This window comes from Haliotis cracherodii, unplaced genomic scaffold, assembly GCF_022045235.1.
Source record: "Haliotis cracherodii isolate W230 unplaced genomic scaffold, xgHalCrac1.p SCAF_3, whole genome shotgun sequence".
Taxonomy (NCBI): Eukaryota; Metazoa; Mollusca; class Gastropoda; order Lepetellida; family Haliotidae; genus Haliotis; species Haliotis cracherodii.
Window position 1 is genome coordinate 28,586,289 of NW_027266286.1, and position 20,085 is coordinate 28,606,373.

At 41.4% G+C, this 20,085-nt stretch overlaps 1 protein-coding gene across 1 annotated transcript; it reads left to right on the forward strand.

Annotated features, from left to right (window-relative positions):
* Nucleotides 1-530: 530 nt before the first annotated feature.
* LOC139474332 (myb/SANT-like DNA-binding domain-containing protein 4) lies at nt 531-8,693 on the forward strand. The gene is made up of 2 exons (XM_071257305.1): nt 531-655; nt 5,426-8,693. Exon 2 carries the CDS (start codon nt 5,581-5,583, stop codon nt 7,072-7,074), a length of 1,494 nt encoding a protein of 497 aa, XP_071113406.1. The 5' UTR covers nt 531-655; nt 5,426-5,580; the 3' UTR covers nt 7,075-8,693.
* The last annotated feature ends 11,392 nt before the right edge of the window (nt 8,694-20,085 follow it).

Below are 20,085 nucleotides of genomic sequence, written 5' to 3' on the forward strand. Positions count from 1 at the left end.
AATTATATATAAAAAGTTTTGATAATGACAAAGCTAGATCTGGTTCGATGGATATCCTTGCTGAATATCACGCTCGTACCATTCATCCACTCACTCATGAATACTTTATTTGTTTTGATCTTGCATTGTTTCATATTTCACCATTAATTAATACATTACCTTGCTTTGTGTCTACACATATCTTGGAAAACTGGACACAAACACATCATACCCAACAACCGGGGATGCGGTGAATTGGTAGACACCGCCAACTCGTTGACACAATTGACTTTGAACTCGTAGCCAAACTGGGGCATTTTTCATATTGGAATTGAATAATAATTAATATTATTAAGTAAATATTAACACATATCGGAATATTGAAAACGCATATCTAATTCCGTTTTCAGAATGTTTTCCGAGTACAACTTTCAGTTTGCTCGATACAAAACAACCGCAAAAGCTCCTTACATCGTGAGGACTCGGCTTAATACAACACTTGCCAAAACAAATCGGAAATACAATGTAACGAGTTCGCTGACCGTATTTATCGAGAGGAAATGGGCAGAAATCACAAATGTTATTTGTGCAAATGTGGAAGAATATGGTTGAAGAAATCTGAAACTGGATATGCATTTGGAACACCCGTATACAGTGCATATTGGACATCATAATGGTGTGTAAACAAATCAAACGTGCCGGACATGCAGTTATGGCATGTGTGCAGGCCTGTCCAGTGCTTACATCTGAATTGATAATCTTACTGTTCCAAAACGTGCAGATCATTCACCACCATCGGATACTGTTCTGACAATCCAAGGTTGTGTACACTGGTCTGGTCCATGCTGTTGTGATCATTATTAATCTTGCACTGAATAACTGCTAAATGATTCTAAATTTCGCGTGTAATTAACTTATTATAGTGGTCAGTATTTATCATGCCAGCGCCAAATTTTGGTAAACTTGTGCCATTGCCATCCTCTGTTGCCAGTAACTATTGGGTTTCTGCCAAATTTCAGCCCAAGCAGCATTGGACAAATATCTTTATCATTTAGGTCAGTCTTGCAAAAAATGATTGTCATAATCACATGGACAAAGAACATGTAGAATCTAGAAGCAATGTCTCTTTGTCAAATCAGAGACCATATAATAGAGGGACGGCCCTCACCAACAGTTTATCACTAACCATCAGCGCTACGGTCTGGCATGTAACTGATACACCCTGACACCCTGCTGTTAACCTCCCTGTACCGCTGCAGATGCGCAATAGATGCGCAGACATTCACGACTGACCATTCTGGTAACCATCGTAAACAATATTACATAATATCTGGGGTAAGAGTTAATTCCCTTATCCGAGATTTCTCCGACTACGACCAGCCACAATCCAATAAAAGGACGTCTCTTAGCAGATTCCAAAGATTTTTGTACGATATCTCTCATTAGCACATGTCAGTTGGCTGCAAATTATTTGCTGAACATGTGTCTTCCGGGACATTTATTTCAATTTACATATCTCATTTTATATTGCAATTGTTAACTATTATAAATAAACAAATATACCAAATCTACTACGAACGCCACAGAAAACTACGATCCGGTAAATTGCACAGGAACTCAGGAAGTGTAAATAAAACTCATTCAGAAGCACGGAAGACACTTGTAACATATCACCATATTCCCGATGTTCACAAAATATATCTCCAGATTAACTTCATATCTTATAATAAGTCCAGACTAGATTTACTTGCATAAATGCATGATCACCGACTGGTGTAAACGCTTTACTATTAGCCAGAAAAAAAATGACGCCATATTAATGTTTTTATTTCATGTAAATTCGCTACTATTTTATAATGCTAATAGTTCCAATGAATTAAAAATACACATTAAACTACGAGCGTTGTTAAATGAATTTTCGATGTGTCTGACAATGGGCTTCGAAAGAATCAAATGTTATTGGTTAATGCCAGTTTGGGGCTAGCAGTGATAATAGGGTTTGCCGGAGCGAGATAAGTTTGAAACCTTCGACCTTGTTGTCTGGAACTTCTCTCCCGACGACTGCCGATATAATCCTTTTTTCTTGGCATTTACAAAGCAAATGATAATTTTATAATACAAATATTTCATGTAACAGATTTTTATTTTTGTATGATGTTTTCATTGTTGGGTAAATACACAAAGTAAGTAGTACCTTCATCATATTTACATTATTATGATTGGGTTTAGGCCAAGATCATTTTGCTCATAATCAATATTTACACAGCATAAAATAAATAATTGATTAAATGTAGTCATGATTAATACAGACAACATCTTCAAAAGATAACAAATATGTAGAATTGTAGTATGTAGTATATGCGCAATATGTGATAGAAGCCTAACTGAAACAAAGTTAAACTTAAGAAAAAATGGCGAAAGCAATGGTAAAAAAAATATGCGTCTTACAAAAACAATTCTAATATCATACAATATAAGTCACTTTGTATAATGTTTCAAAAGATATATGCGGATGATAATCACAGACAAAATTTAATTTAAATTATGTGACGTAAAATATGGCCTTGCGCCAAAAATCATACAAAAATACCTACCGATCGTACCTAAATAACTTTGGTACCAAGCCAAAGGGGAAATCGTGATGAATGTAAAGTAATTTAATTCAGGACCGATGATAGGAACACATTCGTCTGAAAGCATGCGAAAATTAAGAGTTGTGTAATTTTTAGGGAAAAGTCAGATTTAGTCCCATTTCTGGAGTCCAAATTTGAAATATCACATCCGCCCTAAATTTGTAAATGGCAGTAAGCCAATTTTTAACATACTTCATTTTTATACACCTTGGTAATGAAGGACTTTCATTGCGAATTAGAGGCCGTTATTGAAAATCAAAATCTGCACTTTTGCCGCTTTTACATGTGTGCCATTTTGTTCTCTCGGACAAAGACAAAGTGTGATCACAGTCATCAAATACAGTGACAACGACATGCTTTAGGGCACCAACAAATCTCAGTTGTAATGTTAACAATGTTAAGAAATACAGGAGTGTAATTTTGTATTGTAAACTATATCTTTTGCATGGGAAAAAAAGGCGACAACGATGACTGCAGTGAACGCGTTTCTGCTCGCTTCCGGACAGGCTGCGCAGGACAAGCCGTAGCACTGATGGTTTCGCGCATAGGCTAGAGGGCCGTCCCTCTATTATATGGTCTCTGGTCAAATATATCTAATGATAATAGCAATTTCTGTTCCAGACTATGCTCGGAAAAATATTGATTCAAAATTTGAAAATGTAACTAAAGAAAATCCTGGAATGTTCAGTAGACGGCCAGTATTGTATGGCAGTACTTCCAACAAGCTTTGGAAAGTCTGAAGCGAGAGATAGACGTACAACATGTAACTGTAGTTCATAATACTCTGTGCATGATTAGAGGGGCGGTCGGTTAACCTAGTGGTTAAAGTACTTCCAACAAGCTTTGGAAAGTCTGAAGCGAGAGATAGACGTACAACATGTAACTGTAGTTCATAATACCCTGTGCATGATTAGAGGGGCGGTCGGTTAACCTAGTGATTAAAGTACTTCCAACAAGCTTTGGAAAGTCTGAAGCGAGAGATAGACGTACAACATGTAACTGTAGTTCATAATACCCTGTGCATGATTAGAGGGGTGGTCGGGTAACCTAGTGGTTAAAGCGTTCACTCGTCACGCCGAAGACCCGGGTTCGATTCCCGACATGGGTACAATGTGTGAAGCCCATTTCTGGTGTCCCCGCCGTGATATTGCTGGAATATTGCTTAAAGCGGTGTTAAACCATACTCGCTCACTCACTCACTTGCATGATTAGAAAACACATTTCAATGTCACTTTCCCAACCTGCTAAGCATCGCTCTGATAGGTCAGATGAAAGGTCATCCTGACCTGACCTGTAATGGGAGGTCCTCAGATCTTTGTTTAGCGGTAGCGAGAACTAAGATGTGATTTTATTGAGATTGGTAATTGGGTAAAACAGATGATAAAAAATGACAGGTGAAATTGTCCCCCAGTAAAAAAATCTGCTCCTGGTGGAATTAGGGCCAGCGTTCAGATTTATTTAACGCATTTTTGTGGCATTTTGTGGTCTGCTGACCCGTTGGATTACCATTTCTATAAGTTATGTCAACTTTTGCTTCATGAGTAACAACATTGAAGATGTCAGGATTAATTCCTGACACTAGTGACAGGCATTCATTGTGAGGAATAGAACAGGGAAACAGGCTGTTTATTGTACCCAAACAGGATGTTCGTCCTAAAAACCTAGTTACCGGTACAGATGGTTAGTTTCTAATTTTATTACTCACAATTTCACAATATCAAGATCAAAAGGGATGTTCAACGATGTATGCAATATTGTTTTTGTCGGATTAACAGAAAGAGCAGGAACAGTATTATATGTGTAGCTGTTCATATCACAAGATAGTAGACCCATGAAGATCCGGGGTAGAGTAGGTCTTCAGCAACCTATTATTGCCGTAAAAGGCAACTATGGTTGTCGTAAGAGGCGACTGACGGGATCGGGTGGTCAGACTTGCTGATGCATGTCATCATATTCCAATTCTGTAGATTGATGCTCATGATGTCAATCACTTGATTGACTGGTTCAGACTCGATTATTTACAGACCACCGTCATATAGCTGGAATATTGCTGAGTGTGGCACTGAACACGACAAATAAGTCTACATGTGAGCTAATGAAAACATTTGTTCCGAACTGCTGCACTGCTCAGCAGGTAGCTTTAGGCCAAGTCCAAAAATAGGTTTGTTTTATAACCTGATTATGGAGCGTGTGATTTGAGCACTTTCACTTTGACATTTAAGTACTTTCTATGAATATTATGAACTTTTCTCTCAGAAATTGACTAAATGTATCAAGGAAAATTGATAATCTCAACAAAATCGCTATCATTTTTATCAGTTTACTTGCCCTTTAAGCAACGTTGGTTAAGAAGAGTGGGTGGATGTTCAGCAAACTTCTCCTGAGAGGTTGTTGGGCATGGTTCTCATCAACTCATCAAACACACGTTTCTTGTGCTGTCTGCATAGGCAAGTGTCTTTGAAATATGCCTCTGCTCCGTCAGCGGAGAATAGGTAACTTGTTGGATGAGGTTCTAATGTTTGAAAATATTCCAGCACCTTATAGGGCAGCTTTGGTTGTATACTCCCCAGGGAGCTGAGAATGAAATTCAAGTGCACCCTTATCCATTGTCTGTGGTCATGATAATGTAGCGCCATGAGCATTCGCTTGGTGAATGTAAAGGCACAGTATAAATGCTATGTTGAAGAGGTAAATAGTTTGTTGTTTGATCTGGATTGACCTACATTGTCAATAATAAGTCTATTTTATGATAAAGGTAATGCTTTTACAATAAAAATTTATTCCAAACTATGAGTAGATTGTATCTGTTTCAGACTAACCTATGAAGAGTTCAACAGCACTAGGAAATGCCTGATGTGGAGAAAATGAGACTTACTACCTGATCATGCTGATAGAAACTTCATGTCAAAGATTTCGTCATGTACGTCAAGATGTGTTTTAGCATATCATAATGCTATAATGAATAATCATGGATCAGTCCATGAACTGTTTTAATCTGACACTAAGCCCGCAGGATGCCTTTGCAATGGCAGACCTTGGGTTTGAGAGACTTAATAGAAAACCAAATTTTAGTGCTAAGGAGACACAGTACATCATTGACATGGTACGCAAGTACAAGTTTGTTCTCAATGAGAAGGCATTGGATAGTGCTACCAATGAAAGGAAGAGGGAAGTCTGGCAGTTGATATGTGATGGTATCAATGAAATGACACCAGGTGTTTCAAGATCTGTTGACGAAATTAGAAAACGGTGGCAGAACTTAAACTGTACTGCTCGGAAAGAAGCCTCAAAGTTTAAGAAATATCAAATTGAAGGACTTGCTCCTCCACCTGTGTCAAACTTCAGTCTCCAGATCTTGGGCATGGCTGATGAAACTCAGGAGGATGGGGGTCCAGATTTGGATATTAATCCCCAGACCATGAAAATAGAGATAGATCTTGCCAATGAAGACAGTCAAGATGGCAGTATCCAGGATGTTCCAGGATTTCCGAGTAGTCCAGGACACTCTTCTGGTGAGAGCAGCAAGTGTGAGAACTCCTCTGTGTCTAGTGTACAAGATCAGGTCTACATACCTCCAGTATCAACCCCTACCTCTCTTCCTGCAATAGATGACCAGTTGCCAATCAACATGCCTGAATCAAGCAATAATAATCTCTCAAAGTTAGACGGTTCTAGTCAATCAGCATTATCATCTTTACAGCATTCAAAATTTACAAGCAATGGATCACTGCCTCATAATGAACATGATGTTCCTCACACCAGTGCAACAAGCAGACCTCATGGAGCAGGTAGCAGTGGATCATTGCCATCCAAGCCATCGTCACATACATCAAATCAGGGAAACACAAGTCATTCAAGAAATCACAGAAACAGAAATCTGAATCTATCTAATGACATTCAAATCCTAACTGATACCCTCACCTCATATTCTTCTTTTACAACCTCAACTACCTCAACAAGTAACAAATCAGGTTCCAAGCAGAACAGTATTCAAGATGGTGCAAAGAGGAGACGTTTTGATGATCAGTCAGTGAAACTTCATGAAGAGCTGTTAGCAAGTGAACGAGACTCCTTGTCCTTAGAGCGAGAGAAACTTAAGCTTGACCGAGAGAAACTGAAGATGGAACAAGAACAGCTGGCAGTGGAGATGCAGAAGATTCTCATGGAGAAGGAGAAGCTGAACCTAGAGAAGGATGTGGAGCGAGAGAAGCTGAGGATGGATCGGGAAAGAGTGTCTCTGGAAATGCAGCAGGAGCGTCAGAAGCTTGCCCTCGAACGTGAACGTCTGGAGCTGGCTCGGGACCAGGAGAGGGCTCATGCGAGACTGGAGCAGGAGAGATTAGACATAGAGAAGGAGAAAATGGCAATGGAGCAAGAAAAACTAGCTTTGGAAATAAGTTATTGGCGGCGAAAGTTACTCCAGACTCGGTCCAGTCAGGAAGATTGTGGGTTCGATAGTTAAGCAATATGTTGACTATTTATGAAGGAATGTGGGAATGGTTTGACTTTTGAATGTTTCCACAACGTTGATTTTCAAGTTTTGACCTGACTGAAGCATGTCTTAAGTCCAATGAAAAAACAGTGTATATGGTCAAAGTATTGCATCAGATGAAACATGTGAAAATTAATATTTTTGTTACACTTTGTTTTTATCTTCTAAGTGAAATACCATCAGTAAGTCATACAGTACTATAGGTTTTCTGAAATGATGTCACATTTGCAGTATTATGAGAATATATTCCTGGTAAAGTTATTTTTTTTATGTAAGGGCATTAAGAATCTCCAAGCAGGTCCTTGAGAAAGCTGTCCAAAACCATAATAACTTGATATATGATGAGGCCTATGTGAATACCGAATATCTTCCTGGAATCTTCCACCATTTTGACAAGGGATGAGCCTGAGCTTCCTGACTAAAATGTGTTTCCAGCGCATTTATGTTGCCTCTCCAAAATAACAGGGGTCTTAGGGTCTTGCAACTTGAAACAAATTCTGTCGTAAGTAACTGTAAATGGCATTTCTAGTTATGAAAGTTATTGGAAAATACTATGTGTTGGTTGAAATGTGGTCCTGATGCATGAAGCTTTATATATGAGGGTGCCACAAGCAATTATGAAACTAGCAATTATCTATTTTCAAGTACTGTTTTGATGTTCATGTCCAATTTTCAGAGTTCATGAATATACTTGATATTTAATATTGAGGTATATTATCCATAAGGGTAGAAAGATCATGTGTAATAACTTTTCGATATTTGCATATGTGCATTTTTGTGAGGCTCAATGCTGATTGGTCTGTTGAAGCTATATGACTCTACAGTGCTTCATTGTTGAGAAAAATATTATGTGACGTCATCCAATGTTCATGACGTCACAAATGATTTACATGATGTCATTAAAACACAAGGGTGCCTTCATTGAAGTTTCATTGTAGGGTTGACATCTCACACATTTTTGCTTCATTTTCAAACTTAAGATATCTACTTGAAACTATGAATTGTTGATCTGTCTTGAATTAATTCTGTAAGTCCCTCTCAAAGGCTCAGTATAAACACCATTCATTCACTCCGGACAGATAATACCAATGCAAGCAGAGTCAATTTCTTTGCCTTTTTGAAGCTTTTTGAAAATAGTATGTTAGTCACCTCATACAACCATTGAGTGTTGTGTCAGTCATAAAATGTGGTGTGTGTGTTGGGGACAAAGGACCAACTATTGGCCGTCATGTAGCTGGAATGTTACTGCGTGCGGCGTAAACAAACAAACAAACAAACAAACATAGTGGTATTGAAATCTTTGGACGTCTTGGGCTGGACATTGAAAGTCAAAATGGACAGTATTTCATGAATGTTAAGTCTTTAATTGTGCAATATTTTTCTTCAATCGTACCACACCAATCATGGTGTACCTACCTTAACAGTCAGATGTCTTTATTTATTGTTAAACAAACATAATGTTTAATCTGACCTTTGGTGTTGTCCAAACAAAAAATTGTTGTAGTTAATTTGATGTTTTATTTTCTACTGATGTCGTAAAGATTTTAAAGAAAAGTGCATTTAAGATATTTTGACTTTTACTGTTATAAGGTGGCATTTAGTGATTTTCTGTGTGTAGACTTCTAAATGTGCTGTATGATGATTCTATTTTATTATTGAAGACACAATACATATTTGATAATCATTTGTTCTGATATATTTATCAATAATAATGGCATGTTTAGTCTAGAGTTTCTCAGAGAAGATTGTATTTGTATGCTAGTCAAAACATATTGGCTTTGACATGAAAACAATAAATTACTGAAATATTAAAGAAATACTGACAGTAGGTAGTCTTGCGTATTTTGTTGTAGAGGCTATACATACAATAGTGTGGCATCCAGCTCTGCTTCACTGGTAGAGCCTATACATACAATAGTGTTGCATCCAGCTCTGCTTCACTGGTAGAGCCTACACATACAATAGTGTTGCATCCAGCTCTGCTCCACTGGTAGAGCCTACACATACAATAGTGTTGCATCCAGCTCTGCTCCACTGGTAGAGTCTATACATACAATAGTGTTGCATCCAGCTCTGCTTCACTGGTAGAGCCTATACATACAATAGTGTTGCATCCAGCTCTGCTCCACTGGTAGAGCCTATACATACAATAGTGTTGCATCCAGCTTTGCTCCACTGGTAGAGCCTATACATACAATAGTGTTGCATCCAGCTCTGCTCCACTGGTAGAGCATATATGCAATAGTGTGGCACACAGCTCTGCTCCACTAGTAGAGTCTATACATACAATAGTGTTGCATCCAGCTCTGCTCCACTGGTAGAGCCTATACATACAATAGTGTGGCATCCAGCTCTGCTTCACTGGTAGAGCCTATACATACAATAGTGTGGCATCCAGCTCTGCTCCACTGGTAAAGCCTATACATACAATAGTGTTGCATCCAGCTCTGCTTCACTGGTAGAGCCTACACATACAATAGTGTTGCATCCAGCTCTGCTCCACTGGTAGAGCCTATACATACAATAGTGTGGCACACAGCTCTGCTCCACTGGTAGAGTCTATACATACAATAGTGTTTCATCCAGCTCTGCTTCACTTGTAGAGCCTATACATACAATAGTGTTGCATCCAGCTCTGCTTCACTGGTAGAGTCTATACATACAATAGTGTGGCATCCAGCTCTGCTCCACTGGTAGAGCCTATACATACAATAGTGTTGCATCCAGCTCTGCTCCACTGGTAGAGCCTACACATACAATAGTGTTGCATCCAGCTCTGCTCCACTGCTAGAGCATATATGCAATAGTGTGGCACACAGCTCTGCTCCACTGGTAGAGTCTATACATACAATAGTGTTGCATCCAGCTCTGCTTCACTGGTAGAGTCTATACATACAATACTGTGGCATCCAGCTCTGCTTCACTGGTAGAGTCTATACATACAATAGTGTGGCACACAGCTCTGCTTCACTGGTAGAGTCTATACATATAATAGTGTTGCATCCAGCTCTGCTTCACTGGTAGAGTCTATACATACAATAGTGTTGCATCCAGCTCTGCTTCACTGGTAGAGTCTATACATACAATAGTGTGGCACACAGCTCTGCTCCACTGGTAGAGCCTATACATACAATAGTGTTGCATCCAGCTCTGCTTCACTGGTAGAGTCTATACATACAATACTGTTGCATCCAGCTCTGCTCCACTGGTAGAACATATATGCAATAGTGTTGCATCCAGCTCTGCTCCACTGGTAGAGTCTATACATACAATAGTGTTGCATCCAGCTCTGCTTCACTGGTAGAGCCTATACATACAATAGTGTTGCATCCAGCTCTGCTCCACTGGTAGAGTCTATACATACAATAGTGTTGCATCCAGCTCTGCTTCACTGGTAGAGCCTATACATACAATAGTGTGGCATCCAGCTCTGCTCCACTGGTAGAGCCTATAAATACAATAGTGTTGCATCTAGCTCTGCTTCACTGCTAGAGCCTATACATACAATAGTGTTGCATCCAGCTCTGCTCCACTGCTAGAGCATATATGCAATAGTGTGGCACACAGCTCTGCTCCACTGGTAGAGCCTATACATACAATAGTGTTGCATCCAGCTCTGCTCCACTGCTAGAGCCTATACATACAATAGTGTTGCATCCAGCTCTGCTTCGCTGGTAGAGTCTATACATACAATAGTGTGGCATCAGGCTCTGCTCCACTGGTAGAGCCTATACATACAATAGTGTTGCATCCAGCTCTGCTTCACTGGTAGAGTCTATACATACAATAGTGTTGCATCCAGCTCTGCTCCACTGGTAGAGCATATATGCAATAGTGTGGCACACAGCTCTGCTCCACTGGTAGAGTCTATACATACAATAGTGTTGCATCCAGCTCTGCTCCACTGGTAGAGCCTATACATACAATAGTGTGGCATCCAGCTCTGCTTCACTGGTAGGGCCTATACATACAATAGTGTGGCATCCAGCTCTGCTCCACTGGTAAAGCCTATACATACAATAGTGTTGCATCCAGCTCTGCTTCACTGGTAGAGCCTACACATACAATAGTGTTGCATCCAGCTCTGCTCCACTGCTAGAGCCTATACATACAATAGTGTGGCACACAGCTCTGCTCCACTGGTAGAGTCTATACATACAATAGTGTTTCATCCAGCTCTGCTTCACTTGTAGAGCCTATACATACAATAGTGTTGCATCCAGCTCTGCTTCACTGGTAGAGTCTATACATACAATAGTGTGGCATCCAGCTCTGCTCCACTGGCAGAGCCTATACATACAATAGTGTTGCATCCAGCTCTGCTCCACTGGTAGAGCCTACACATACAATAGTGTTGCATCCAGCTCTGCTCCACTGGTAGAGCATATATGCAATAGTGTGGCACAAAGCTCTGCTCCACTGGTAGAGTCTATACATACAATAGTGTTGCATCCAGCTCTACTTCACTGGTAGAGTCTATACATACAATAGTGTGGCATCAGGCTCTGCTCCACTGGTAGAGCCTATACATACAATAGTGTTGCATCCAGCTCTGCTTCACTGGTAGAGTCTATACATACAATAGTGTGGCACACAGCTCTGCTTCACTGGTAGAGTCTATACATACAATAGTGTTGCATCCAGCTCTGCTTCACTGGTAGAGTCTATACATACAATAGTGTTGCATCCAGCTCTGCTTCACTGGTAGAGTCTATACATACAATAGTGTGGCACACAGCTCTGCTCCACTGGTAGAGCCTATACATACAATAGTGTTGCATCCAGCTCTGCTTCACTGGTAGAGTCTATACATACAATAGTGTTGCATCCAGCTCTGCTCCACTGGTAGAACATATATGCAATAGTGTTGCATCCAGCTCTGCTCCACTGGTAGAGTCTATACATACAATAGTGTTGCATCCAACTCTGCTTCACTGGTAGAGCCTATACATACAATAGTGTTGCATCCAGCTCTGCTCCACTGGTAGAGTCTATACATACAATAGTGTTGCATCCAGCTCTGCTTCACTGGTAGAGCCTATACATACAATAGTGTGGCATCCAGCTCTGCTCCACTGGTAGAGTCTACACATACAATAGTGTTGCATCCAGCTCTGCTCCACTGCTAGAGCCTATACATACAATAGTGTGGCACACAGCTCTGCTCCACTGGTAGAGTCTATACATACAATAGTGTTTCATCCAGCTCTGCTTCACTTGTAGAGCCTATACATACAATAGTGTTGCATCCAGCTCTGCTTCACTGGTAGAGTCTATACATACAATAGTGTGGCATCCAGCTCTGCTCCACTGGCAGAGCCTATACATACAATAGTGTTGCATCCAGCTCTGCTCCACTGGTAGAGCCTACACATACAATAGTGTTGCATCCAGCTCTGCTCCACTGGTAGAGCATATATGCAATAGTGTGGCACAAAGCTCTGCTCCACTGGTAGAGTCTATACATACAATAGTGTTGCATCCAGCTCTACTTCACTGGTAGAGTCTATACATACAATAGTGTGGCATCAGGCTCTGCTCCACTGGTAGAGCCTATACATACAATAGTGTTGCATCCAGCTCTGCTTCACTGGTAGAGTCTATACATACAATAGTGTGGCACACAGCTCTGCTTCACTGGTAGAGTCTATACATACAATAGTGTTGCATCCAGCTCTGCTTCACTGGTAGAGTCTATACATACAATAGTGTTGCATCCAGCTCTGCTTCACTGGTAGAGTCTATACATACAATAGTGTGGCACACAGCTCTGCTCCACTGGTAGAGCCTATACATACAATAGTGTTGCATCCAGCTCTGCTTCACTGGTAGAGTCTATACATACAATAGTGTTGCATCCAGCTCTGCTCCACTGGTAGAACATATATGCAATAGTGTTGCATCCAGCTCTGCTCCACTGGTAGAGTCTATACATACAATAGTGTTGCATCCAACTCTGCTTCACTGGTAGAGCCTATACATACAATAGTGTTGCATCCAGCTCTGCTCCACTGGTAGAGTCTATACATACAATAGTGTTGCATCCAGCTCTGCTTCACTGGTAGAGCCTATACATACAATAGTGTGGCATCCAGCTCTGCTCCACTGGTAGAGTCTATACATACAATAGTGTTGCATCCAACTCTGCTTCACTGGTAGAGCCTATACATACAATAGTGTTGCATCCAGCTCTGCTCCACTGGTAGAGTCTATACATACAATAGTGTTGCATCCAGCTCTGCTTCACTGCTAGAGCCTATACATACAATAGTGTTGCATCCAGCTCTGCTCCACTGGTAGAGCATATATGCAATAGTGTGGCACACAGCTCTGCTCCACTGGTAGAGCCTATACATACAATAGTGTTGCATCCAGCTCTGCTCCACTGCTAGAGCCTATACATACAATAGTGTTGCATCCAGCTCTGCTTCACTGGTAGAGTCTATACATACAATAGTGTGGCATCAGGCTCTGCTCCACTGGTAGAGCCTATACATACAATAGTGTTGCATCCAGCTCTGCTTCACTGGTAGAGTCTATACATACAATAGTGTTGCATCCAGCTCTGCTCCACTGGTAGAACATATATGCAATAGTGTTGCATCCAGCTCTGCTCCACTGGTAGAGTCTATACATACAATAGTGTTGCATCCAGCACTGCTTCACTGGTAGAGCCTATACATACAATAGTGTTGCATCCAGCTCTGCTTCACTGGTAGAGTCTATACATACAATAGTGTTGCATCCAGCTCTGCTCCACTGGTAGAGCCTATACATACAATAGTGTGGCATCCAGCTCTGCTCCACTGGTAGAGCCTATAAATACAATAGTGTTGCATCTAGCTCTGCTTCACTGCTAGAGCCTATACATACAATAGTGTTGCATCCAGCTCTGCTCCACTGGTAGAGCATATATGCAATAGTGTGGCACACAGCTCTGCTCCACTGGTAGAGCCTATACATACAATAGTGTTGCATCCAGCTCTGCTCCACTGCTAGAGCCTATACATACAATAGTGTTGCATCCAGCTCTGCTCCACTGCTAGAGCCTATACATACAATAGTGTTGCATCCAGCTCTGCTCCACTGCTAGAGCCTATACATACAATAGTGTTGCATCCAGCTCTGCTCCACTGCTAGAGCCTATACATACAATAGTGTTGCATCCAGCTCTGCTCCACTGCTAGAGCCTATACATACAATAGTGTTGCATCCAGCTCTGCTCCACTGCTAGAGCCTATACATACAATAGTGTTGCATCCAGCTCTGCTCCACTGCTAGAGCCTATACATACAATAGTGTTGCATCCAGCTCTGCTCCACTGCTAGAGCCTATACATACAATAGTGTTGCATCCAGCTCTGCTCCACTGGTAGAGCCTATAAATACAATAGTGTTGCATCCAGCTCTGCTCCACTGGTAGAGCCTATACATACAATAGTGTTGCATCTAGCTCTGCTTCACTGCTAGAGTCTATACATACAATAGTGTGGCATCCAGCTCTGCTCCACTGGTAGAGCATATATGCAATAGTGTGGCACACAGCTCTGCTCCACTGGTAGAGCCTATACATACAATAGTGTTGCATCCAGCTCTGCTCCACTGGTAGAGCCTATACATACAATAGTGTGGCATCCAGCTCTGCTCCACTGGTAGAGCCTATACATACAATAGTGTGGCATCAGGCTCTGCTCCACTGGTAGAGACTATACATACAATAGTGTTGCATCTATCTCTGCTTCACTGCTAGAGCCTATACATACAATAGTTTTGCGTCCAGCTCTACTCCACTTGTAGAGCGTGTATACAATAGTGTTGCATCCAGCTCTGCTCCACTGGTAGAGCTTGTATACAATAGTGTGGCACCCAGCTCTGCTCCACTGGTAGAGCTTGTATACAATTGTGTGGCATCCGACTCTACTCCACTGGTAGAGCTTATATACAATAGTGTGGCACACAGCTCTACTCCACTGGTAGAGCTTGTATACAATAGTGTTGCATCCAGCTCTGCTCCACTGGTAAAGCCTATACATACAATAGTGTTGCATCCAGCTCTGCTTCACTGGTAAAGCCTATACATACAATAGTGTTGCATCCAGCTCTGCTTCACTGGTAAAGTCTATACATACAATAGTGTTGCATCTAGCTCTGCTTCACTGGTAGAGCCTATACATACAATAGTGTTGCATCTAGCTCTGCTCCACTGGTAGAGTCTATACATACAATAGTGTTGCATCCAGCTCTGCTCCACTGGTAGAGCCTATACATACAATAGTGTTGCATCCAGCTCTGCTCCACTGGTAGAGCCTATACATACAATAGTGTTGCATCTAGCTCTGCTTCACTGTTAGAGCCTATACATACAATAGTGTTGCATCCAGCTCTGCTCCACTGGTAGAGCATATATGCAATAGTGTGGCACACAGCTCTGCTCCACTGGTAGAGTCTATACATACAATAGTGTTGCATCCAGCTCTGCTCCACTGGTAGAGCCTATACATACAATAGTGTGGCATCAGGCTCTGCTCCACTGGTAGAGACTATACATACAATAGTGTTGCATCTAGCTCTGCTTCACTGCTAGAGCCTATACATACAATAGTTTTGCGTCCAGCTCTGCTCCACTGGTAGAGCCTTTAAATACAATAGTGTTGCATCCAGCTCTGCTTCACTGGTAGAGCTTGTATACAATAGTGTGGCACCCAGCTCTACTCCACTTGTAGAGCGTGTATACAATAGTGTTGCATCCAGCTCTGCTTCACTGGTAGAGCTTGTATACAATTGTGTGGCATCCGACTCTACTCCACTGGTAGAGCTTATATACAATAGTGTGGCACACAGCTCTACTCCACTGGTAGAGCTTGTATACAATAGTGTTGCATCCAGCTCTGCTCCACTGGTAGAGCTTGTATACAATAGTGTGGCACACAGCTCTACTCCACTGGTAGAGCGTGTATACAATAGTGTTGCATCCAGCTCTGCTCCACTGGTAGAGCTTGTATACAATAGTGTGGCACCCAGCTCTACTCCGCTGGTAGAGCTTGTATACAATAGTGTTGCATCCAGCTCTGCTCCACTGGTAGAGCTTGTATACAATAGTGTGGCACCCAGCTCTACTCCACTGGTATAGCTTGTATACAATAGTGTGGAATCCGGCTCTGCTCCACTGGTATAACTTATATACAATAGTGTGGCACACAGCTCTACTCCACTGGTAGAGCGTGTATACAATAGTGTTGCATCGAGCTCTGCTCCACTGGTAGAGCTTGTATACAATAGTGTGGCACCCAGCTCTGCTCCACTGGTAGAGCTTGTATACAATTGTGTGGCATCCGACTCTACTCCACTGGTAGAGCTTATATACAATAGTGTGGCACACAGCTCTACTCCACTGGTAGAGCTTGTATACAATAGTGTTGCATCCAGCTCTGCTCCACTGGTAGAGCTTGTATACAATAGTGTGGCACCCAGCTCTGCTCCACTGGTAGAGCTTGTATACAATTGTGTGGCATCCGACTCTACTCCACTGGTAGAGCTTATATACAATAGTGTGGCATCCGGCTCTGTGGCTGTAGTAATTAACATGGATACCCGATTCAGATACAGTATAAAGACATTATTTTTTTCCCAATGGTGAGTGGCAGGCAGGGCAACAACAAGTACTATCTTTTAGTATAAAACATTGGGGATTGAACCACTGACCTACTCCCCAGGCAGATGTTGTATCCACTAGACCACATACACCTTGATCAAGGAATAGTGAGTGACTTCCTACCCCGAACGGACTCCGAGTGGTAAAATCTATAGACTTTAGTCTTCTTGATCAATGTTTGTTAAATGACTATCTTGTTACCGTTCTACTATAATGCTGTGGTACTGTTTTTGTAAAAGTTTGTTGATCATTACGTATTTGCTGTTAAAAGACCGCGGAATCCCAAATGCCAAAATGGTCAATATTAACTGGTCACATTACCCGCTGAAATAGAATAACGCATGTTTCTGGACTCTAACTGACCAATATTTGTGAACTTGAACAAACAATATGATTGAGATATTGCTGATGTTATACTAAATGCCAAAATAGTGGGGATTAATGGAGTTTGAGGTCTTAGAGGAGTTCGCTTAACACGTGGAAAGTTTGACAGAAATAAGTGATGCAGGTCATCGGTGTCTTTCTGGTTGTTTGATTCTGCACCCAGCAGTATTCCAGCCATATGACGGCGGTCTGTAAATGATTCAGTCTGGACAGGACAATCTGAGTAGTATAGTCTAAGTGAGCAGAATGTCATTTTGGTTGATCCGGTTGATCCAGGCGGATCCGAAGTTGATTGGCTGATCCAAGTCACGTGATCGGATAGGATGACTCATGCATCAACAGCACGTCACAGGTGAGGGGGAATGAAAGGTGTGTGTTTATAAGGCAGAAAAGAATTCATAAGAAAACAAAAGTAAAGGGTTATGAATAGAGCTATGTGTATAGCGTGCTGTCCCAAATAGACAGACCGTACCCGTCAGCCCAGTTTGAATTGAGCGCGCTTGAAAACTCACGTGGCCTCGTCGTTTCAAATAACCCGGTTTGATGAATACAGGGTGTGTGTTGAAAGTACATCATACCACAATAGAGACGGGTTGTGTCAACATGATATACGCGGATAATGTAGGAAAAATATGTACGTCTAGCTAGATCAAATTCATCTTGTACGGTTGTACACCATGGACGTTAGACAACCTGTATGGAAAAAAACATAGACAAAATAGATAAGACTACACAATCAGCAAGCTAGCAGTTTACATTTAGCGCACAACAACGAGGTAGTCATGTCACCCTGCATTGACTATAACGCTGAATGCAGCCGAATTTCGAATCACCCGGGCTGCGTACTATTGTGAACCATTTGTATAGAGGGCGTTCACTTATTCAGCCCCGTCCCGACTTACATAGTTGATGTTTCAATGCTAGCTTTTCCATTTAACGCGATGACAAATAAGCCCTACGGTTTGAGTTTTAACCGGTAACATGATGTGCACAGTTTTACTTCAGAACGTGCTATTTTGAAAATAGATAGAAAACTGATAAGTACATGTACCAGTGTGACGGCACGAAGCTAGGTTTGTAAGGCAAGTGATGGAAGCAATCTATAGGACATTTTCATGTTTACAATACTCACCCTTAATTCGAAGAGAGAACAGAGTTTATCATGGAAAATTGTTTGACGAAGAAAATGTTTTATTGGAAATATATGTCGAAGCAGGTTTATTCATAGCTAATGTATAGCAGAGAGACTAAGCGACCGACCGCCCATAACAATGTCAACATACCCCGGCCTTACAATTAATGTCAACATACCAGCCTCGCCTGAAGCTTCCCATTCATAAATTGTGTGACCAGTGTCCCGTATTTATGATATGTTAGGGAAGATGTGTTGTACATTCGTTATTTTAAAAGGGAGTTATTTCAGAGAGGATATATATGGGTATTCCCCTCATTTAACCTTTCTTTCGTTGGTGTCTATTAAACGTATCCGGTATTTAATACATTTGAATGATGTAGGAAAGTATGTGCGTGTAGATGTTGTACCTATATCCGAACACGAATGTATGACACCTTTCAATAGATCAGTTACGGTTCTTACCACGACACGCAACATGACTATATGAGCGTGGTTAGCAGTTCATATTTATAAACACATCGTAAATGACACATTTCTGATGAATGAACTCGCCCGCACACATGTCTATAGGGCTATGTTCGCCCGAACTGTAAACAGTGACACATTGATAACAGGAAGGGTGTGTGGAATGCATCCGTCCTTGTAAGGGTAAAATACGCGTTTAAACTCACCATTTAAACGATGACATTACTTTTTAGATGTATTGGTATCAGTGAGTGAGTGAATTTTGTTTTACGCCACACTCGGAATTATTCCAGCTCTAGGACGGTAGTCTGACAATAAACGAGCTTGGACCAGACATTCCAGTGATCAACAGCATGAGCAGTGATATGTGCAACTAGGAACCGATGGCACGTGTCATCCGTGTCGGCGAGACTGACCAACCGATCCCCGTCAGTCGCCGATAAGCATGGGTTACTGAAGGTCGATTCTATAACCCGGACCTTCACGGGTGTAGTATGACGAAGACTATATACTAATATGATCGCTTTTTTAACATACTCACAAGTGTGCTGTGAAGAAAAGAGTGTCTTTCAAAATTCCCTGCACGTGTAAGACAGTATAAACTCTACAGTAGTGTAGCCCGACAAACAGTTTTACTCTCGCCAGCAAACGGATTGGACGTGAACAACATGAAGAAAGCATCAGAGACTTGACCCTGGAGATATATTTAGGAAGACTACGTTGAGAAAATCACAACAGAGAAAGAAACCACAAGCAGCCAAGAAGTCGACGCTAAATGTAATTAAACGACACTGCTAGCTTGCTGATTGTGTAGTCTTATCTATTTCTTCTATGTTTTTTTCCCATACAGGTTGTCTAACGTTCATGGTGTACAACGTGTAGACCGTACAAGATGAATTTGATCCAGCTGGACGCACATTTTTTTCCCTACATTATCCGGCGTATATAAAGTTGACACAACCCGTCTCTATTGTGGTATGATGTACTTTCACACACCCTGTATTCATCAAACCAGGTCGCACGCTCTAGCGAGCGCGGGTTATTTGAATATAGGTCCACGTGAGTTGTCAAGAGTGCTCAATTAAAACTGGGCTGCTTGTCTATTCAGGGCAGCACGCCATACATATAGCTCTATTGAATACCCTTTGCTTTTGTTTTCTTATGAATTCTTTTCTGCCTTATAAACACACACCTTTCATTCCCCCTCACCTGTGACGTGCTGTTGATGCATGAGCTATCCTATCCGATCACGTGACTTGGATCATCCAATCAACTTCGGATCCGCCTGGATCAACCGGATCAACCAAAATGACCTTCTGCTCACTTAGACTATACTACTACTATAC

Coding starts and splice junctions, on each gene's coding strand:
- LOC139474332 (XM_071257305.1), top strand. CDS start 5,581: ATGGATCAGTCCATGAACTGTTTTAATCTGACACTAAGCCCGCAGGAT.